The 24,029-nt window shown below is 40.5% G+C and overlaps 1 protein-coding gene across 1 annotated transcript; it reads left to right on the top strand.

The window, feature by feature from the left end:
* The first annotated feature begins 4,206 nt into the window (after positions 1 to 4,206).
* Positions 4,207 to 22,482, top strand: DYDC1 (DPY30 domain containing 1). Its single transcript, XM_065919902.1, has 6 exons — positions 4,207 to 4,353; positions 6,347 to 6,448; positions 14,704 to 14,796; positions 17,960 to 18,016; positions 19,069 to 19,170; positions 22,453 to 22,482. Exons 1-6 carry the CDS (start codon positions 4,207 to 4,209, stop codon positions 22,480 to 22,482), a joined length of 531 nt encoding a protein of 176 aa, XP_065775974.1.
* The last annotated feature ends 1,547 nt before the right edge of the window (positions 22,483 to 24,029 follow it).

Raw genomic sequence — 24,029 nt, 5'->3', positions numbered from 1 at the left:
CAGGTAGTCTTTGCGCACATCTACTCCCTCCCCCGCCCCGCCCCGGTCAGCCTCTGTCCTTGCTCTCTCCGTGTGCACAGCGTTTGCCAGTCTCGCTTGGTCGATTCCCCTTTTTGGCTGGCCCCTCCTCACAGCCTCTAGGTTGCACATCCTGTCTCTGCTCACCTACCCTGGTGCTTCCGGCTCTCCATCAGCACCCGGCACACCTCGGGCGCAGCCTCCTCTCAGCTGCGCATCCTACCCCGCCCCACTTCTCCAGCCTCTCCCCTCTGCAGCATCTACTCCTCCGTACTCTCCCCTCCCCCCACCCCAACTCCCACCATCGCTCAGGGCCCGGCCCGCGCGCCCCCTCGTCTGACCTCGACCCAGCGTTGTCAGCTCAGCTCTCAGAGAGCACTCTTCCCTCTCTGCCCCAGGCGGTCTCCAGCCCAGGGGCGCGCGGACTCGTTGCCTAGCAACGGGACGCTACCTGCAGGTAGGTAGGCGCATGCGTCAGGCGCCTGCCTCTAGAATGCAGGCGCCTTTGGGGAAGTACAGCTCCCGGTGCTGGGTTGGGTTCCAGCGGGCAGAGGCAGCTTTGGCTTTTAGACCTTGCCAGCGGTGCGAGAGAGGAATAGTTCAGCGCCGGGCGGCATCTCTGTGGCTGAGTCCTCCTGCTCCTCACTGGTGAGCAGCGCCGCCCCTTTTGGAGGGGCAGGGGAGGCGGGTCTGGGATAGAAAAGCTATCGAAGCTCTCGGAATCCAGGTCAGGTAAAATTCGGGGTACCCAGTTAAATTTGAATTTCAGAGAAATAAGAAATCACTGTTTATCACAAGTATAGTAGAGTGTATAATACAAAATCGTTTCCTGTTTATCTGAAATTTTAAATTTAACTGGCCACTGTATCCGATCCCTTCCTCTCTCACTCGGCCGGCTTTCTCCCAAGCGCATGCGAGGAACCTCTGTTTCTTCGGACAACTTCGCCAGGCTTACGGCAACTGTTTCTGTGGGAATGGGCTTTCTTATGTTGACCCAAGATGCCTCTTGGTGTGTATGAAAACTATGCCTTACAACAGGCTGGGTATTTTTGCTGTTTCGTGGAGAGGAAGCAAGCCAAACGAAGTAACGAGTTTCACCTGGGTTCCGATGATGAGAAGATGCAGCCGGCTTCGATTGGAGACCAATCTTCCTTGGGCGGTTTCTCCTTACGGAGACCACGGTCGTCTTCTCTTGTGTTAGCTTTCTAGAGCTGCAGCAGGAATTTGTTCCAGATTTCCTGCACTGCAGGCATATTCTTTACTGTCTGAGCCACCAGGAAAAAGTCCTTTAAATTGCTAGTGTGTTTCAAATGGAATTGAGATGTCAATGTAGTTATTTTTGTCCTTAGAGCATTATCCCATTGAAGAAGTACAATTAGGATACTGTGTTCCATTCTCAGTTATAATCTTTCTTTTCTCTATGTGGGTAAAATGCCAGTGCCAGCTAGGTAGGGCCTTTGTGCCGGGTTTTGGTTTGTTTTATGACAATGTTTATGCATACACAAGTACACATTTCTTTCCCCATAGCGGTTGTTAATACCAAAGAGGGCATACTAGATGCAATTTCTGCATCTTGCTTCCCCCACTTCCCGCCTTCACAGTATGTCCTAGAGCTCACTCCTGGTTTTGGAGACCTTCCTCATTCTCTTTATTTGCACAATAATCCATTGTGTGGCTGTACCTTAACGATGGATTCGCAATTTGGTTATTGTTAGTGATAGTACAAAACAACCCTGTATATGTATTGTAACAGAACGTGGGGAGCTCAGCCCTTAGAACACAGCAGTTGCTCTGCGGGTTACTCGACACCCCTTAGCAGGCAATGGTCCGGCTCAGCCATTAGTCAGTACAGGCGGCGGCCCGCCCATAAGCAACCAACCAACCATCAGTGAGTGACCGTTAACGGTCCTGCTTAACCATTGGTTGCTGCTGCAGTGGGCTCCGCCCACAAGCAACCAACTGTCAGCAATCGTTACTCAGGAACACAGCCGAGGGTCTGTTGGTGGAGTAGTGATCGGCGGAGTGGTAGTCCTCAGGCGCAGAGTGAGGTAAGAGGCGGATCCAGACCTTCTCCATGGAGTCCTCCAGTTCACCTGGCCTCGGACCAGTGGGTGGGCTGGAGGGCCCAGGGAACAGGCTGGGGGCTCTGTCCTGCAGAGTTTCAGGGCCCTTGCCAGGGCCACCCACTGGCCTTAGCCCGGGGCTTGAGGCAGCAGTGAACCTCTCCCCCATTCCCACTAGCTAGCAGTGGCTGTCTGTGGAACCTGTTCCTTCCCACACCCCGCAACTTTTTGGGCAGAACAGAGAATAGCATTTGATGGAATTTACAGGAGCACCGTCACCTGATCATGATCTGATATAAAGAAGTTTGCAACAACTAACTCCACCCCTCTCTCATCTTTCCTAGAAAAGATCTTGACTGAGAGCTTTGGAGTTTGGAGTTTTTAAGGCATGAGCCACCCAGTTCCTTGCATGGCCCTGCAATAAACCTTTCTCTGTTCCAAACTCTGACGCTTTGGTATTGTTTTGGCCTCACTGTGTGACAGGCATATGGACTTGCATTTCAGTAATAATTATCACTTCATATTTTTGTAAGATAGGATCCCAGATGTGAAATTGATGGTAAATGGTAAATACATATGTACATACCTATGTAAAATACAATGATAAAATACATATATAATTTTTAAGATATTTACAAATCCTTTTCCATGGTGTTATGCCATTTTGTACTCCTATCATGAGAGAGAGAGTAGGTTTGAGATCGATGGATCATTGTTAGGGGTCCTTGTTTCTACAATTTTGTGGAGAATGTTAGGTACAATTGTTTAGGGACAGGTCTAGACACTGGAATTCTGTCCCCTGAAATTGCTCATGTCTGAATATAACAGATACTCAGTATATATTTGTTGAATAATGAATACGTTTCATCAGATTCTCAGAGGAATCTGAATTCCATACGGGTAATTCAAAGGTGATCATTGCTTTCAAAACACCTGAGATAGAGTGGTTATTGCATTCCTCCCTCCCTCCCTCTTTCTTTCTTTTATTCTCCCTTCCTTTCTTGTCTAAGATTATTCTTGTCCAGATTCATTAGTAAATTGGGACATTACTGAGAGAGTGGAGAAACTCATTCACTTGCCCATGGAGGGCCAGCTGTGTCCTCACTGTGACTGAGCCATAATTTTTGAGGAGCTAGAGAAACTTGTCCTCTTGTGGGAGGACAGACATATGCATACACAGTGCTGAGGTAGTGTGACACATGCTGTGTGAGCTGCTTGGGGAAGGAGGACCGTCTTTGCATTGCCTGGGAGACAGTTGTATGAGGCACAGCAGGGAGAAATGAGGCCTTGCAGGTGAGGAAGTATTTTCCAAGCTGAGGGAGAGTGAGGGGGCCATCATATGCAAAAGTCATGGAGATGGAAACATGCAAGGTGTGAGCAGAAGGATGGCAAGATCTTCTGTGTAGTTAAAGCCCAGGAGCCAGAAGGGATATCTGGAAGTGAGCCCAGAGAGAAAAGTGGAGCCAAAGCATGAGGAACTTGATACGCTATTCTTGAAAGGTTGGATTTTTTTTTTTTTTTTTATTGTTTGGTCTTGAGATATTTGGAATTTTAAAAAATTTGAGGTGGACGATGGTGATATTTTCAAGAAATAACTCTCATGGCTTGCAACGAACATCTTAATGAGTCATGTAGGGTAACACTCTGGAATCAAGACTTGGGTATGATTCCCTCTCCATCATGCACAACCTGTGTGATCCTGGGCTGTTTGCTTACACTCTTTGTGCCCAGTCATCCTCATCTGCACAGTGGGGCTAAGGATACCATGTTCAGGTATGCTGTGAGGATTTAGTAAGACATGCATCTCTTGTCATATGGACATCCATATGTCATATGGACAATAATGAAAGTAACCCTCCTCTGACTCTTGGACCCCAGGGTCTTTAGGATTTGGAAACTATTCTAGCCGTGGCAACTTTTGTGGAGCCCTTTTGGAAACTGCCAGAAGCACCCTGGGGCCAGCTCGCTTGTGTCCTGATGTGCTGACGGCAGGTGCCCATGGCTGGTGACAGAGGTAATGCTTTGTTGGCCTTACCGTACTCTGCCTTGACTGTACCTTCATTGAAAATTTCCTGCACTAATGCAACACACTTGTCTTTTAGAAGTTTTTATTTAGCAATTAGAAATGGAGTCAACGTATCTTCAGAAGATTCTTGGGACATGTCTAACTGAAGGTCTTGCGGAAGTGGCAAGGATGCGTCCAGTGGATCCAATAGAATATTTAGCACTGTGGATTTATAAGTATAAGGAAAATGTGACCATGGAGAAACAGGTAAATGTGGATATAGTTTTAAAACTTCATTATTTATCAAAGAATAGTTGCTTTACAATATTATATTAGTTTTAGGTGTATAGTAAAGTGACTCAGATCTATGTATGTATTATATACATATGTATTTTTTAGATTCTTTTTCCATATAAATTATTACAAAATAGTATAGTTCTCTGTGCTGTACAGTAGGTCCTTTTTTACTATATATAGTAGGGTGTATGCATTACTTCCAAATTCCTAATTTATCCCTCCGCTCTCCCCAAACCTTTCCCTTTTGGTAACCGTAGCTTTGTTTTCTGTGTCTTTGAGTCTGTTCCTGTTTTATAAAGAAGTTCGTGTGTATCATTTTTTAGATTTCACATATAAGTGATATTGTATAACGTTTGTGTGACTTACTTCACTTAGTATTAGAATCTCTAGGTCCATCCGTGTTGCTGCAAACGGCCTCCTTTCTTGTGCTGAGGAGTATGCCTTTGCATATATGCACCACATTTTCTCTATCCATTTAACTATTGCTGGACTTTTAGGCTGTTTCCATGTCTTGACTATTGTAAACAGTGCTTAAGTGAACACTGGGATGCATGTATCTTTTTGAATTAGAGTTTTCTCCAGATATATGCCCAGGAGTAGAATTGAAGGATCATGTAGGTTCTATTTTTCATGTTTTAAGGAACCTCCATACTTTTCTCCATGGTGATTGTACCAATTTACATTCCCACCAACAGTGTAGGGAAGGGTTCCTTTTACTCCATACCACCTCCAACATTTATTATTTGTAGACTTTTTGATGCTGGCCTTTCTAACTGGTGTGAGGTGATAACCTCATTGTAGTTTTGTTTTGCATTTCTCTAACAGTGATGTTTAACTTGGCATCTTTTCATGTCTTTTGGCCATCTGTGGGTCTTCTTTGAAGATAAGTCTATTTAGAATTTCTGCCCATTTTTTGATTGAGTTGTTTGTTTTGTTTTTTCTTTTCATTTATTTTTATTAGTTGGAAGCTAATTACTTTCAATATTGTAGTGGTTTTTGCCATACGTTGTGTTTGTCTGTTTTGATATTCAGCTATATGAGCTGCTTGTATATTTTGGAGATTAATTTCCTTGTCGGCTGCATCATTTGCAAATATTTTTTCCCATTCCGTAGGTTGTCTTTTAATTTTGTTTATGATTTCCTTTGCTGTGCAAAAGCTTTTAAGTTTAATTAGGTCCCATTTGTTTATTTTTATTTCCATTACTCTAGGAGATGGGTCAAAAAAGATATCACTGCAATTTAGGTCAAAGAGTGTCTTGCCTATGTTTTGTTCTAGGAGTTTTATAGTATCCAGTCTTACATTTAGGGCTTTAATCCCTTTGGGGTTTATTTTTGTGTAGGGTACTGGAGAATGTTCTGATTTCATCCTTTTACATGTAATTGTCCAGTTTTCACAGCATCATTTATTGAAGAGACTGTCTTTTCTCCATTGTATATTCTTTCCTCTTTTGTCATAGATTAATTGACCAAAGATGCTTGGGTTTATTTCTGGGCGTTTTATCCTGTTCCATTTTGGATCTTCTGTTATAAAATTATATGAGTGAAATAATTGGCCCAGTGTCTTTGCTTTTTGAAAGAAGTTCAATATTATCATTTCTTTCTATTATAAAAATAGTATGTTTATTAAACAAAACTTGGACAACATGAAAAAGCAGAAGAAAACAAAGACATCTATTTAGATTTTTAGGTATTTTTAGTTAGTCTATAATCTTTTTTCTACATACTTGTCTGGAGTTTTGTTTTTTTTTACACAATTGTGACCACATTCAATGTGTAATGTTAATATTATGCTCTTTGTTGAAATAATACACACATTTCCCCCAATTATTATATAGTTTCCTAATGGATAGACTGTAATTTGCTTTGCTTTCCCTATTGGTGGTGGTTTAGATGCTTTCAAGATTGTGATTTACAAATTGTTTTGTCTGTAATTAGTAATGTGTTTTTCTTTAAATCATGCGAGAGACAAGAGGAAATGGTCCAACTGGAGCATGAAAGAGAAGTAGCTTTGATGGAGCAGGAGATGATGGAGAGACTTAAAGCAGAGCAGCTTCTCTTCCAGCAGGTGAGACCAGAGAGTTCAGTGGTGCCTAGAGCCCCAGGGGTGGCACTCTTGGTGCGGTACCCCCACACCAAGGTGCAGAAAACTCCTCACCTCTGGTTGCTTAGATGTGGCTTCCTTATATCTTCAATGTTATGTCTGTTATGTGGTTTCTTTAGTTTAATACTTATTTTTATTTATTTATCTCACTTGGCTGCACCAGGTCTTAGTTGCTGGCATGGGGGAATCTTCATTGGAGACATGCGGGATCTAGTTCTTATATGGGGAGCATGGAGTCTTAGCTACTGGACCACCAGGGAAGTCCCTGTATGTGTCTTCCTTACTGGGGAAGAAGCAGTGTGAAATAGGAGGAAAACCCAGAGAGTCTGCTATCATAGAAGCCAAGGGGACAGCATCTCAGTGAGACCTGAGTGGTCCATCATGTCTGTGGCTGGTCAGGTGAGAACAGAATTGCCAAGTGCTCCCTTAAGGCCACTGGTGACCTAGGTGGGCACAGCTCTGTGGGGTGGGGTAAAGCAGGGGAGATGGAGATGGTGAGTAGATGTAATGCTTTCAAGGAGATTTTCAGGGAAGGGGTTTTCTTTTGTTTGTTTGTTTTAAGGAACAGAGTGGAAGGGGAGTGGTTGATATAAAGAAATGAAGGGGATCGTTAACTAGGGTCAGCTTTTCTTGGAGACCAGAGGAAACTCTCTGGAATGAAGATTAGGCAGGTGAAAGTATCATTTGATTCAAGGGAAGAGGAGAAGACAGCATTAAATACATGTGGTGTGTAGGTTTTGTGGAGCAAAGATGAAAGCAGTTTCTGTGTGACTGTCTTTTTTATAAAGTAGGGACCATGATCATCTACCCAGAATGAGGTGATAAGGTAGGAGGTGACGGGAGAGTGGTAAAGGTTTGAAATGGTGACTTTGGAGAATTAGAGTTGACCAAGGAAACTTAGCATCCCTTGGTAGCACTGAATTCCCTGAGTCCAAGCAGTCATAATGGGGCCTTTTGGTTTGATTTTGTTATTATGTGATTTTCTCCACTTAGACCTGGGTATACTGATAAAGATGTGGAGGAGACAGACAGACTGAAGTGAGTGTGGGTTAGCAGGATTGGGGAGCTAAGGATGTTGGTATGAGAATGGTTGAAGAGGTGGGTCATGGACTATAAACCAGATAGGGGAAAGTCCTAGAGTGACTTCTGGGCTAATTTAATTTATGGAGCACTTCTAAACCAAATTTGAGTCACCCTTATACTTCTACCATATAGTACCTAACTCTAGAGACTCAACTCCAGTTTACATATTTTAAGAAGGGATTATTTGGGTGTGTGGATAAAAAGGAAAATCTAGACATGGAAAATAGCCTCTCTATCTTGTCTCCCACCCTCAATAGTTGGTAAAACATTCTAGGCACCTTAGATGGATATGGCTGTAGAGGCCTTTACTGCTTCTGAGTCTTCATTTTTCAGTCATTGGGCTTATTTTTGTGGAGAGGTTGCGAAGTGTTGGATGTCAAATGCCCATCCCAATTGGGTAAGTGTCTGCCACAACTTTGAGTGAGGATCTGCCCTGCCTCTTCCAGCTCCTAGAGCTGCATCTGTCCCCTGTCTCTCTGAATAAAGGGAACTTCTTAGCAGTTCTCCTTCCCCAGATAATTAAATCACAGCTGTGGAGGCACCCTAACTTTTGTTGACTTATCTTCTTTACATTACTTCTATAAAGTTTGACAATACTAGAAACTTTTCTCTGGCTGTATCAGTATGAAGCCACCTACTGTGTATTGGGTGGGTCGAAGATACAGTGATATCCTGCAGAGGGCATGGTGGCTGGTTAAAGAAGTGAATTGGTGGGCAGAGAGAGATGAGAGGAGGAGAAGGGATGTGTGTGGAAAGATGGACCAGCAGAGAAGAACTTAAAACAGAGTGAGGCTAAGATGAAGAAAAATCAGAGAGGCTTTCTGTGCCCTTTGAGTCAAATGAACTGGAGGTCAGGACTTTGGTCACCTGCCTTTTGGTTGCAAAAGCAAGTGTCCTCATAGTATAGCTGACATGAAATTCTTTGAAATTTTAAAAACTCTTCAGCAAGCCCAGGTCCTTGTGAACAGGGAAACATTTTTATTGGTATTTTTACTTAAGAGCTCATTTTGGAAGTAATAGCTTTTATATTTGTTTGAATGTTTTTCTAATGGTATTGGTCACATGTGAAGAAAGCAGTTGAGTTTCAAACATTTCCTGAAAATGTTAAGAAACTGGTTATGTTGACCAGTGTGGTTGGTATTTAACAACTGCATTTTGCATTATTATTGACTTAGAGTTATTTCACTTTCTTTACTGAAAGTGAATGAATGATAACGTTCCTGCATTTCAGCTAGCTAGCCCATCACTTTTATTTTAGTGGGGATGACATAAGAATACAAAGAAATTAATTAACAGCCCTTTGTGAATAACTATTAATCACTGTTTATTATCTCTTTGTAAAAAATGTATTTTTAAAATGCCTTAATATAGTTTTAAAATGCTCTTAATGGAATGGGCTTCTATTATCCTGTTTATGGAGTGGCACTGGACTGATGGTAAGAAATTATCTTCTGGTGAGGTTAACAAACTCTTCCTGTAAAGGTGGATATTTTGTGATTTTCAGGCCAAGAGGCAAAACTGAGGATATTGTGTGGGGTTTATGGTATATTATGTAGCCATAGCAAGAGAGAAATTTCTACAAATGTTTTATCAATGAAATAAAAAATTAAAAAATCTATAATTTCTTTCTGTAAGGTAGGCTTACTGTTGAGAAGAATTACACTCCCCCTTTAAAGCTAAAAGTTCACTTAGTTGGACTTCAAAGATAATATTCCCTCTCATCAAAATGGATGGAAATGTTTCTGTTAATGCTGATCTGTAATGAGATTTTATGTATTTCATCTATGAAAATGTTTTTTTCACTCATAGGTCCTACCAACTGTTGATAATTAGTCCCTGTGCCTACAATATTCAGTGTATTGATCTCTTGGAAGGCACTTGTAGAAGACTGCTCAATTTTTCTCTTGATATTTGTCTTTTAGCGTGTCTCCACCTGATAGATTAATCCCTTCCAGTTGATGGTTGGTGAAAGCTTCTCAGTTACACAGTTTTGAAATCCATTGTAATTGGATTTTGAAATGTGGGAATTTCCTTTGCACTTACATCAGGCCTAAACACACTCTGAAACTATAGTTTGAACTTAGAAAATGTATCTGGCACAAATTTGTATGGGAATAGAAATCTGGTTTCTCAGACAAAGGATTAATCTAAAAAATATACAAGCAACTTCTGCAGCTCAATTCCAGAAAAATAAATGACCCAATCAAAAAATGGGCCAAAGAACTAAACAGACACTTCTCCAAAGAAGACATACAGATGGCTAACAAACTCATGAAAAGATGCTCAACATCATTCATTATCAGAGAAATGCAAATCAAAACCTCAATGAGGTACCATTACATGCCAGTCAGGATGGCTGCTATCCAAAAGTCTACAAGCAATAAATGCTGGAGAGGGTGTGGAGAAAAGGGAACCCTCTTACACTGTTGGTGGGAATGCAAACTAGTACAGCCACTATGGAGAACAGTGTGGAGATTCCTTAAAAAACTGGAAATAGAACTGTCATATGACCCAGCAATCCCACTCCTGGGCGTACACACCAAGGAAACCAGATCTGAAAAAAACACTTGTACCCCAATGTTCATCGCAGCACTGTTTATAATAGCCAGGACATGGAAGCAACCTAGATGTCCATCAGCAGACAAATGGATAAGAAAGCTGTGGTATGTATACATAATGGAATATTACTCAGCCATTAAAAAGAATTCATTTGAATCAGTTCTAATGAGATGGATGAAACTGGAGTCCATTATACAGAGTGAAGTAAGCCAGAAAGATAAAGACCAATACAGTATACTAACACATATATATGGAATTTAGAAAAATGGTAACAATAACCCTATATGCAAAACAGAAAAAGAAACACAGATGTACAGAACAGACTTTTAGACTCTGTGGGAGAAGGTGAGGGTGGGATGTTCAGAGAGAACAGCATTGAAAAAGTATACTATCAAGGGTGAAACAGATCACCAGCCCAGGTTGGATGCATGAGACAGGTGCTCAGGGCTGGTGCAATGGGAAGACCCAGAGGGATGGGATGCGGAGGGAGGCGGGAGTGGGGATCGGGATGGGGAACACATGTAAATCCATGGCTGATTCATGTCAATGTATGGCAAAAACCACTACAATATTGTAAAGTAATTAGCCTCCAATGAATAAAAACAAATGGAAAGAAAAAAAAAAGAAATCTGGTTTCTGACAGCACTGGGAGTGTATACAGCAGCTTGACGTGATTCAGACGGTATTAGCTGTTGTTGAAATGATTTTGCTGAGGTGTTAAGGTTTACATATAAGTGCTATTTTGCCTTATACTTTTAGATTGAATTGATTAAAAATTGTTTAGTCTACAGCAGAAGCTAATTTCCAAAGTTATTTAATGTTTGATAATTGTGGTTGAAAATGGTCTTCTCATTCAGAAATACCTCAATCTTGTCCCTGAACTCAAAAATTCACAACAAAACTGTTAGGCATGAAACTATCGAGTGGTAGAGCATGTCAAGATATATTCAACTTCTATTTCTTTTTCTTTTTTAATATATGGTCTTTGTAACATTTTTTATTTATTTATTTGGCTATGCTGGGTCTTAATTGTGGTGTGCAGGATTTTCTATGTTGTGGCATGCACGATCTTTAGCTGAGGTTTGTGAATTCTATTAGTTGTGGCATGTGACCTGGAGTTCCCTGACCAGGAATTGAACCCAGGCCCTGTATTGGGAGCATGGAGTCTTAGCCACTGAACCACCAGGGAAGTCCCCAGCTTCTATTTCTTACGAAAATTCATAGAGCAGATGATGGTTAAATTCATAAGTGTAAATGAAGGTCGCTGTTGACACTGTTACTGAATCAAGCTCAAGTCTGTTTATCCAGTCCACAGTAAAGCCAAATCTGTTGACGCTGGGTTGTGGTGAAGGCAAGTACAGTTTACTGCAGGGTAACAAGCAAGGGAGAAGGAGACAAACTGCATATCCACTCATACTTAGTGTTTGAATGAGCGATTTTCTTAAAGGGGAAAAGTAAAGAGGCTGGGATTAATCTTGTGACATTTCTGTAACATTTTCTATTTTTTAATTTGAAGTATAGTTGATTTATAATATTGTGTTAGTCTCATGTGTATAGCAAAGTGATTTGGTGTTTTATGTATATATATATATATAGATAGATAGATACTTTTTTCTGTTTCATTATAGTTTATTACAAGGCATTAAATATAGTTCTCTGTGGTGTACAGTATCCTTGTTTATTTTATATATGGCAGTGTACATCTGTTAACCCCTGCTCCAATTCCCCCTACCTTTGTTAATGATAAGTTTGTTTTCTATCTCTGTGAGTTTGTTTCTGTTTTTTATGTTATGTTCATTTATACTATTTTTCAGTTTCCATGTACAAGTGTGATATATGATATTTGTCTTCCTCTGTCTGATTTATACTTAGTATGATAATCTCTAGAACTATCCATGCTGCTTCAATACTTCTGTGATATTTCTTAATCATTGCTTTTTTTCAGTCAGCAATTGATTTTTCAGTCGTTTTGAACTCAGCATTGACTCCTTTGGAAGTCAGGGTGTCACCCATTTATAGTTCTCTGGCCAGGTGGTCCATGGCCCAGTGGGTCAGTTAGCTCATCTTGTCCCAGAGAAATGATCTGAATTTGTACATTAATGATAAAATAGCAATTTTAGTGCATTAGCGATGTTACCGACAATAGCAATTTTAGTCATCTGACTCTGGTTGATTATAGTGTTTAGTTAGCACAGAATTGAGGTCAGAGAGGACAACAAAGGGAATAAAGTCTTGGATAGAGAGATTAATCATAAACTCGGTATGGGAACTCAATTTTAGGGGGTCTCAGTTTCAACACTGCTGGCTCAGTAACACATGATCAGTTTAGTTCAGTTGCTCAACCATGTCCGACCATTTGCGACCCCATGGACTGCAGCACACCAGGCTTCCCTGTCCATCACCAACTCCCAGGGCTTACTCAGACTCATGTCCATCAAGTTGGTGATGCCATCCAACCATCTCATCCTCTGTCATCCCCTTCTCCTCCTGCCTTCAATCTTTCCCAGCATCAGAGTCTTTTCCAATGAGTCAGTTCTTCACATCAGGTGGCCAAAGTATTGGAGTTTCAGCTTCAGCATCACTCCTTCCAAAGAATATTCAGGCCTGATTTCCTTTAAGATTGACTGGTTTGATCTCCTTGCTGTCCAAGGGACTCTCAAGCGTCTTCTCCAACACCACAGTTCAAAAGCATAAATATTTTGATGCTGTTTAAGAATTTTCCATAGTTTGTTGTGAAACACACAGTCAAAGGCTTTGGCATAGTCAATAAAGCAGAAGTAGATGTTTTTCTGGAACTCTCTTGCTTTTTTGATGATCCAACGAATCTGGCAATTTGGTTCTTCTGCCTTTTCTAAATGCAGCTTGAACATCTGGAAGTTCATCTGGAACTCTAACACGTGATAGAGTCAAATATTTCCTGCAGAGTAGCTGCTATTGAATCTTACAGTGAAAACTCATAGACTTTAAACACTATGTTTTCACAAACTTTGTAAATTTGTCCAATTAGGCATTTTTCTGTTCCACACACACTGTTTTGGCAGGTTGTTACACATCTTAGCAGATTTCATATCTGGTTGTACTGAATTAATGTTCCTCAATGTCTGAAGATGTTCTTGCCTATAAGTGCTATTCTATGAAGATTGTTCATGGTGGTTGATTTTTCAGTCACTGCAAACTCAGCATCAACTCCTTTGATAAAAAACAGCTAAGCAACGCTGAGAGGATTTGTCTACTCATCAAGGGCAAGGAAGATCAGTATTTCCCTTGTCTTTAATTGGCCATTGAAGTTGTTCCTCATGTTATCCACTCTGAGCAACTGTTCTCACCAAAAAGCTAATAATCTTAATTTTTTTTAGACACTGAAATCAAACTTGTTTTAATTAAATCACCATCGATAAATGTGTTTCTTTGGTTGGTTAACAGATGAGCCACTTGGTAACTTACTTTCATTGCAGGTTCGTTTTCACTTTTAATTTTTGTGAAGAAATTCTGTTCTGGTGAAATAATTTTGTTTTAAATTATCTAATATTTCCGACCTTTGTGTTCATGCAAGTTGAGGCCATTGTGATGAGTGTTTACTCTGATAATATTGACATTTACTGTATTCTTTAGTACAGTGTCATTGAGTGAGGAACACCATCCTTTGCTGTTGAATAATTTGATAATAAAATAACGCACAGTCTGCTTTGTCTTAAAAGAGCAGCATTCAACATTCACTTCTTTTCTTGATGGATAATGCACTGGTTAAAAAAATATCCCGGTGTAGTGATACTATGACACTCCAAACACTGTGAGTTCTGATGGTATCAGTGAACTTGTATGTACTGTGCTGAGCAGAAGTGCAGGGCAGTGAGAGCACCACCTGCTGCCTCTGTTGCAAATACTTGGGTCTGCTGTCGTGGGGCAGAAGCAGTCACAGTAAATAAGTGAGTGAGCGTGAGCACGGCAGTGTTTCAAGAGAGTTTTATTTATAGACACTGACATTTGGACTTCGTACAATTTTCATGTGAAGTAAAATATTATTCATTTGGTATTATTCAACCAAAAAAATGTATAAAAACCTTTCTTGTAGACTATAGAAAAACAGGAGTTGGGTCAGGCTTGGCCAGAGGAATTTAGTCTGTGGACTTCTATTCTCCTGGAGCTAGGATATATGTTGAGATGGAACCAAATATGTTGTTGATTATCTCTGTGTTCAGGTAATATACTTAAAAATGTTCTCATCTACTGTTTTACAACCAGAGTTTGGTTATTTGAAGATCTATCAGTTCTTAAAGAAATTTTATTTGATACAAATCGCTGCAGTCTCATTTGTAGCTTCTAGAAGAATAGGGAAAATGATTTAATTTTGTACAAATACTGCTTTTCTAAAATTAGCAACTAAGGAAGCTTCCTTTTAAATTTTGTACTTCACGAAATATTTGTAAAAGCTAAAGTATTGGGAGGCTGTGACCATTTATTCTAAGTTTCTGAAATTTAGGTGAGTGTAACCTTAATTATCCTGGGATACTTCAGAGTAATCAAGTGGATTCCTTGCAATAAACTCTAATATGACTTATTTATATCTGAATATTCAGCAACAGCTGGAATTCCAACTGGAGTTGGAAGAGCAAGAAAAAGAGAGACAGAGAATAGAAGAACTGCAGAGAGCTCAAGAACAATTTGAGAAGGTAAATTAGTTTGTTTTATTGAAAACCTCTTAGAATCCTCACTGTTAACTTCCAGTTGTTATAGCAGGGGATTCACAGTCTAAAGACCTGCCACATATTATTTGCATGACTTAAGCAAGTCCTATAACCCTTTTTAGTTTCAGTTTACCGTTTAGAAAAATAGGGATAACAGTATAATGTTATTGGCAATATCTCACTGGGCTGTTGTAAAGGATCGAATAAGATTGTGTATGTAAAACTGCTTTGTGATCAGTGGCGTTCTCTAACATTGATATGGTCAACATTTTAGTCAAGAGATAGTGGTTCCTAATTATGATAGCTGATACTGAAGGCAAAATTCTTTGTAGTATTGGAGGTATTCTGATCTCTGAGACAATAGTTTGTCTCTTTTCTTCACACTGGATGTATTATCAACAATAACTTACATTTTAAAATATGTTCTTATTTGGATTTTTCATGTCTTTAAATTTTTCAGTAACTTAGGTCAAAAAAGTCCATCTCCCTTGACTGTGTCTGTTTTATGTCAAGCCTCCTGCTTGGTCAATGTTTCCTTGTGTCCAAAAAGTATATGTTGTATAGTCCAAACTTTTGCATGACTGAGTTATACTTTTCAACTGGATATTTCTTATCATATGCTTACAACTATCAGTTGTTACTCAAATGCTATTCCTCTACTTAGTCCACAATTAAAATTAAAAAAATTTAAAATAGAAGCAGGTTTTGTAGAGTATATTTACTAATGGCTTAGATGAGAGCATCATTGTTTAAAGTGACTTGAAAAAGTAAGTTAAAGGGTAAATTAAATTAAAAAAAAAAGAGATTTAATTAATTTACTACTTTTTCCCATTAATTTACAATATTTATCATTCTATAAGAGATGAATAAGAATTGTTCTTTACAAAGTGAAATCATTTAGTCCTATTGTAGTCTAAGTGTTGGAAGACTACTTTTGTGAGTCAAAAAGATGAGCTTTTAAAAGGATAAAATCAAATACCTATACAGAGTTTTAAAAAACACAGATGCTGATGTTATCTTTGTCTGAATGAGCATAGGGCACATGGATATCCATGCATGCACACACACATGTAAATGCACACACCCTTCCACTTCAGTTAAAATTCAGTGATTGCAAATAAAAGAAGAAAACTCAGAATACATCAAGAAGATAGTGATCAAAATGATAAAAGAATTGAAAATGTGTTTTATTGAGATGCCCTGATAGTTATATCTGAGTGATACAGAAAGTCTGTGATATATAGGAGGGATTGGCTCCAAAGGGTCCCCGTTCATGTTACTTACTTTCTGGGCATTATCAGACTGAGTGTCCAGAGCTGCAGTAACATTAATAATCCATATTCCTACTGGCTTATCACCCCTTTCTTTCCTGCAACATACTGCCTTGCTCAGAGGCAAATTCATCCAAGTCTTTTCATCTTGGCCTTCTTGTGGCTTCAGAGACATGACTTAAACTATCATTTGCAAAAGGAAATTTATTGGAAGGCTCCTGGGTTGAAGCAAGGGTTTTACAACTAAACTGTGAAGGACTTTGGTTGAGTTGGATCTTCTAGACCTCTGGAAGCAAGAGAATCAGTGCTGTCAGGGCTCACACCTCTGCTATTGTCTCTCACTGTGGCCTGGTTTGCTGCACATGGATGAGGATCATCATGGTCCTTAATGGTTCCTGGGTCTTATAATGCTGTGTCTCCTACCATCTGAAAGGAATGGATTCCTTTCTTTTGGGTTTCAGTTTAGAAAAGAATCTTGGGAAGGATTCTGACTGGATGAGTTTGTGTCAAGTATCCATCCCTTGGTTGGGGAACAGAGTCCTGTGAGAACATGGATTTTTCCATCAGAACCACGAAGTTGTGGGATAAGATGTGTGCAGGAGAAGGGAGTGATCTGGAGAAAAGCATATAGTGCTAAGTTGCTTCAGTGTGTCTGACTCTTTGCAATCCTATGGACTGTAGCCCACGAGGCTCCTCTGTCCATGGGATTATCCCAGCAAGAATACTGAAGTGGGTTTCCATACCTTCCTCCAGGGGATCTTCCCAACCCAGGGATCAAACACATGTCTCTTACATCTCCTGCATTGGCAGGTTGGGCTTTTTTTTTTTTACCACTAGCGCCACCTGGGAAGCCCATATGTACCATTCAGTTTAGTTCAGTTGCTCAGTCTTGTCCAACTCTTTGCAACCCCATGGACTGCAGCACGCCAGACTTCCATGTCCATCACCAACTCCCAGAGCTTGCTCAAACTCATGTCCATCGAGTTGGTGATGCCATCCAACCAACTCATCCTCTGTCATCCCCTTCTCCTCCCGCCTTCAATTTTTCTCAGCATCAGGGTCTTTTCCAGTGAGTCAGTTCTTCGCATCAGGTGGCCAGAGTATTGGAGTTTCAGCTTCAGCATCAGTCCTTCCAATGAATATTCAGGCCTGATTTCCTTTAGGATTGACTACTTGGATCTCCTTGCAGTCCAAGGGACTCTCATGTACCATATGTGTCCCTAATCATCAGGGCCATTATATAAAAAGTCACGAGATGACTCACCTTTGGGCAGCTGAAGTGAATCAGCTCAAGAGCAGTTAAGTCAGCTTGCTGCCTTAGAATGAAAAGATAGAGGCCACAGCAAGGTTTGGTTTGATTAGAAGATTCTGTGTTTTCACATTCAGAAAGCAGTCTCCTATGTGTTCAGAGTGCTTTATAGAGGGCATTGCCCAGGTGCTGTGGAGAGGTCACATGTATTAGGTGGTGCCTTGGGCCAGACTAATCACTTTAGAAATATTTGCGTCTTTTTTACTATGTATAAAATTCTACTTAACTGAAAGTTATTTCAAAATCTCTTATTTTAAGAGTTTATTAAAATTTTTATTTTTTCACTTTTCACTTTTGTTAGTAATCTGGCTTCAGGTTTAGTGTTTCAGTCTATTTCATTTTTAAAAAACATTCTATTTAATTATAAACAAAATACAGTAGTCACCTATTACTAGAGTATTAAATGAGACTGTATCTGTAGTTTTGTGTTCATATTTCTCCTTTAAGAAGGACAGCATTTTTGCTGTTAAATGAGTCATAATGTAAAAATAAAATGCTTAAAAATTAAACATGGAATCAAAATGAAAAGCATAATCAAAGTATCTTTCTTCATTTTTATATATTATAGGAGTTGAGAATGAGCATGGAAAATATGGCTAAGGGTGAAGATACTTTACATGGAGAGGTGAGAAGAAAAGTTACTCTGTTATGGAATACAAATAAGTATCCTGGAGTGTGACGCTTAATTTTGATGCATTAGTAGATATGTTTTAAAAACAATTTTATTTATCCATGTTTGGCTGTGTTGGGTCTTCTTGCTGCACAAGGCTTTTCTCTAGTTGCAGTGAATGGGTGCTATTCTCTAATTGAGGTACACGCTCACTGTGGTGGCTTCTCTTGTTGTGGAGCACAAGCTCTAGGGCACATGGGCTCCATAGTTGCAGCTCCCAGACTCTATAGAGCACAGGCTTAATAGCTGTGGCACACAGGCTGCTCCTGCAGCATGTTGGATCCTCCCGAACCCATGTCTCCTGCATTGGTAGGCAAATTCTTTAACACTGAGCCACCGGGGAAGCCCAGTAGCTAAAGTTTTAATATGGTGATTATCAAAACTGATAGTTCAAATACATAATCTAGTAATAACAAGTCACAAATAGGGTATACTTTTTTTTCCATTTATTTTTATTAGTTGGAGGCTAATTGCTTTGCAATATTGTAGTGGATTTTGCCATACATTGACACGAGTTAGCCATGGATTTACATGTATTCCCATCCCGATCCCCCCTCCCACCTCCCTCTCCACCTGATCCCTCTGGGTCTTCCCAGTGCACCAGCCCCGAGCACTTGTCTCATACATCCAACCTGGGCTGGTGATCTGTTTCTTAAATAGGGTATACTTTAAAGCCAGTCTTCAAAGTGGGTAAAACTGGGATATTCAGTTCATTTTTGTATTTTTAAAAACCCAGAATATTATGAGATTATTGACCATATGATTACATGCAGTGATATGTTTTAAATTTCTGATGTATTTTTTTAAAAACACATTTTAGCATTTGTTCTTAGAATTCTCTTGTCATTAACAGGTATTGGTTCATTCCATTAACTGACAATGTTGAATTTTGATGTTATAATTCAGAAATGTCTTAGCAGAACTGAAAGCAAATTAATGTATTAATCTTAAAGTCATTCGAAAGTGAAAATGAATTATATGATTCATTTATGATCATATGACTATAGGATGGAGCCGACTCAGGCAAAACGCTAGCTGAAATTAGTGATCGATACGGGGCACCAAACTTGAGCAGAGTGGAGGAACTCGACGAACCAATGCTCTCTGACGTAAGTATCCTTAGGAAAGTGTTTTGTGAAAAGCAGAGTTTCTTGTTTTACTTGGGAAAGCCTAGTGTCTCTCAGGCCAGGGTTGGATAGCAAAATTGGTCTTTTGCTTCACAGAAAGAAATCAGTTTTCTGGGTGCCAACTTTTTTCTAACTGATGTTCTATGCAGTGTGCTGCTGGCCCCGAGAGTGAGGGCAGGTACTTGTCTGGCTCCACACAGAAGTGTGGGTGCCGATGGTGAGGTAGCCGGGTGTTAATGTGGAGTGAGCAGTATGCCCTCCTGTGCAGAGGGTGATATGGTTGATCGGAAGTGAGGCTTTGAAAATTTCAAAATCTCTTCAAAATGTATATTTAAAATCATGTATAATCTTTAAATTTTGGGGGCTGATATTTTGGTTCTCAGTAATAAGCCATGGAACCACGTAAATAACCTAATGAGGGTGCATGTTTTACAGTATTTATGTACTTGGCTTATTTAATAATCATATAGTGTTTCCTCTGCACACATATTGTGCCCAGTGCTTTTATGGCCAAAACACGTCGTTCTGACCTTGTCTGGGAAAGAAACAAACAACTGGACAAGCAAGTAATTGTCAGTGTTAGAGTGGCCAGGTAATTTGTCGTCCAAAGCAGCATGCTTTGAGAGCGAGAGGAGGAGCTGTTGATATCTGATGCCATCAGCAGCTATCACCCAGGACTGCCCTGAAAGAGGCTGCATTGAGTCACCTGCATCAGTGGGCACTGACAGAGTAGAACAGTTGCCTGGCTGAAGACCCTTGATCAGGGAAAGCTTCATGGAGAAAGTCAGCCTTGTCACTCAATGGGGGGGGTGGGAGTCTGGGAGCACAGAAAGTATCAAGACCCAGCTCAGGGTGAAGAGAGAGGGAATGGGAGGCAGGGAGAGATCAGAGCTGGGACAGTGGAGAAATCAGGGGCCAGGCCACTAAAGGACCTGAATTTGTGCTCAGACATATGTATTTTATCCTAAAGGCAGTGGAGGTCAACATAATCAGAGCTGCGTCTTAGGAAGGCCATCTGGCTGTAGCGTGTAGAAGAAAATGGAGTGATAGATTTGAGAAGACCCACCGGGGGGCTATTGTAATCTACGGAGAGATAGCATTGATGACCGAAAATAGTAAACGGTGTTTTAAGAGCTGTTCAGAAAGTGGAGCTGGGTGGATTTGGTTCTAATCAGTCAGCGGATATATTTTTATTAAATGGCTGCTGTGGTTCAGTACTATGCAGGGAGCTAGAAAATACCAGAGAGCAAAACAGATTGGGTTTCTGCCCTTTGGGATCCTTGGGCTGCTGAGGGAAAGGTCAGTGAGAGGACAGAGCAGGGAAACCTGACCTAACCTGGGTGAATCTGATGCAGGAAGTGACATTTAAAGAATTAGCCTGAGATAAGTCTAGCAGATAGAGATAGCAAGGTGCTTTCAAGGAACTGGAATAGTCCAATATTTTGGTTTGAGTTGCATGGAGCGAGGGGAAGGAAGTGATCTGAAGGTTGGAGAGGTGGGTATAGGCCAGATCATACTGGGCTCTGTGTGTCATGTTAGGGATTTTGGACTTAGGTGCAGTAGAAGTCATCAAAAGGGTTTATGTGAGGATTAGATAAGTGTTTTTAGAAGGTGGAGAGAAGATCTGAGTGGGTGGGAGTGGGAACAGCAGACAACTTAGGAAATTATCATAGTCATTCAGGTGCAAGGTGAATAGGATCAGGATGCACACAGCGCAGATGGGTACAGCTGAGTGGATTCGCTATTAGCTGGGAGGATAAGGGGGAGAAAGAAATCAAGGATGAAGTCCAGATTTCTGCCTTGGGTAACTGGACTCGTCACCATTTTTTGAACTTTACCATTGGTTGAATTGAGGAACGTATGAATAGAAAGTAGGTTTTGTGAAAACAATGACTTCAGTTGTGGACATGTTGAGTTTCAGGTCACTCTGAGATATGTAGGTGGGTCTGGAGGACAGGAGAGAGGTCCAGGAAGGAGAGAGGAATTCAGTCATATATACTAAGTGAAGCTAGGAGAGTGAGTCAGATGCTCCAGAGAGAATGCAGAATGTGAAGGAGGGGTCTCAGGGTGAAGTTTGTGTGTGTGTATGTGTGTGTTCAGTTGCTAAGTCATGTCCAATTCTTTTTTGACTTCATGGACTGTAGCCCACCAGCTCCTCTGTCCAGGGGGTTTCCCAGGCAAGAATACTGGAGTGGGTTGCCATTTCCTTCTCCAGGGGGTTTTCCCAACCCAGGAACCAAATCTGTATCTCTTGCATTGGCAGGTGGATTCTTTACCACTGAACCACCTGGGAAACCCTCTCAGGGTGAAACCATGAGAAATTTCAACATCTAAGGGATGGGTACAGGAACCTGCAAGAAGAATACAGACAACAATAAGAGAGAATAGCCAGAGAAGTAGAAGAAAGGATGGGTTAATAAATACATTGAGGATACAATTAAATTATTATGTTGAACTTGGATTTTATGTGAAATAATCTGAAACTATCAAAAGCTTCATTTACATAGTCACATAGAAGTTACCTACACTCTAATTTTGTGTAGCTTGTACATTTCACAGTTCTAATTGTATTTAGTTAGTTCAGTCACTCAGTTATGTCTGACTCTTTGTGACCCCATGGACAGCAGCATGCCAGGCTTCTGTGTCTATCACCAACTCCCAGAGTTTGCTCAAACTCATGTCCATTGAGTCAGTGATGCCATCCAATCATCTCATCCTCTGTCGTCCCCTTCTCCTCTTGCCTTCAATCTTTCCCAGTTTCAGGGTCTTTTCTAATGAGTCAATTCTTCGCATCAGGTGGCCAGAGTATTGGAGTTTCAGCTTCAGCATCAATCCTTCCAATGAATATTCAGGCTTGATTTCCTTTAGGATTGACTAGTTGGATCTCCTGGCAGTCCAAGGGACTCTTAAGAGTCTTCTCCAACACCACATTTCAAAAGCATCAATTCTTTGGTACTCATCTTTCTTTATAGTTCAACTCTCACATCCATACATGACTACTGGAAAAACCATAGCTTTGACTAAATATACCTTTGTTGGCAAAATAATGTCTCTTGTTTTTTAACATGCTGTCTAGGTTGGTCATAGCTTTTCTTCCAAGGAAAATTGTATTTCTAATTGTATTTATTAAAATTTCTAATTGTATTAAAGCATATTTTAATACAATATGCTACAATTAATTTTAATACAAAAGCATATAGGTAATTGTATTAGTTAAAATTTATAATTGTATTAAAGCATATTTACTTTTCATTTTGTTTTTAGGTTGCATTAAACATTGATCAAGATTTGTAGGATCAACCAACCTAAGAACACATTTTTCTTCTTGTTTCAAGTTTCAAAATAGGAGGTCTCCGGTTGTATTATTTTTACCTCCAAACTTGTACTCTGTTTTTCCTCCCTCTAACCACAGCTTTATAAATGAGTTTCAAGTGTGGCCTTAAAATATTGTTTTCTTAATGTAGCCAGTTATGTGTATGATGTCACTGAGAGAACAGGAGAGAAATTTTCCCAAAGCAACCAAAAGAAGCACCAGCTGAAAAGAATTATGTGCATCTGTATGAGAACAAGATTGCCTGAGGTGAAAGTTACTGGTCTGTGAGAAGTGAAAGAGGCTGCCACTGTGTAGGGCTCAGGAACATTCAACATGCTTTAGACATGATGGTTTCCTCCCGGGTATGCACTGCAAAGACCTCCCCAGTTTGCTGGGAAATGATACTTTGTAGTTCCACCTAATCCATGCTTATTGATGCGGCTGGGGTGGGGAGGGATGTCAAGTTCCCGGATAGGGAAGCTTTGTTTCTTTTGCAGCAATCTTTGGGCAGAGGGATGATGTGCTGCTGTTGAAAGGAAGATCTCTCTTCCTTCAGTGGATGCTGGATGGTCTGTGGACCTTGACTGCACTCTTGGCCTCTTGAAAGTTTCAGGGCTAGCTTTGAACTTTAGGGAGAAATTTGCTTTTATAAAAAAAATTTTCCATATCTTTGTTTATGTATGAGTCCTTTCTGTTCCTTAAGGAGTGGTATAGGCATGGAAGCATAAATGCCAAGAAGAGGCTTCTTCTAAAAAAAAATCCTGAAAAAAAATAAAAATAAAAATTCTGGTTTTGGTTATAATATACCTTTCCTGACACAGTGAGAAGAGAACAACCTAATTGCATAAATGGGAAAAGAAAAAGGGGAAAAATTATGGGAAAGAATACAGATTTCATTGAAGAGAAATGTTATATCAGTTCTGTACTTTTTAAAAAACTTAAAGAATTTGGGGCTGCGCTGGCGCTTCCCTGCTGCCCATGGGTGCTTTTCTCTAGTTGTAGTAAGCAGTGGCCACTTTTCATTGTGGTGCGCAGGCTTCTCATTGCTGTGGTTTCTCTCGTGGAGGAGCTCAGGTTCTAAGGGAACAGGCTTCGGTAGCTGCAGCATGTGGGTGCAGTAGTTGTGGTCCAGGGGCTTAGCTGCCCTGAGCATGTGGAATCCTCTTGGTCCAGAGATCAAACTTGTGTCCTTTGCATTTGCAAGCGAATTCTCAACCGCTGTATCACCAGGAAAGTCCACTTCTGTACATTTTTTTTCTGAGAAAAAAGTCCCAGCTGCCCTGGAGCCATAGATAACTTCTGTGTCAATCAGGCTGCCAGGCACTCTGCCCCCCATATGGATGACTTGTGTTCACTGCACCCAGGCAGAAGTATTGAAGGCAGCAGGAGAGTGTCTTTCCAACCAGTGTGGCACCATCAAGGAGGGTTAGGTGTGGAAAGACAGGCTCAGAGGGCAATCTTGGACTCAGTCCGCCCATGCCACTCCCCAAAGAGTGCAGTCTGGCCCTGGGATTTGGCAGGAAGAGTC

Source organism: Muntiacus reevesi, chromosome 2 (genome assembly GCF_963930625.1).
Source record: "Muntiacus reevesi chromosome 2, mMunRee1.1, whole genome shotgun sequence".
Taxonomy (NCBI): domain Eukaryota; kingdom Metazoa; phylum Chordata; class Mammalia; order Artiodactyla; family Cervidae; genus Muntiacus; species Muntiacus reevesi.
The sequence above is the reverse complement of the archived record's forward strand: the minus strand, read 5'-3'. Positions and strand labels throughout refer to the sequence as shown.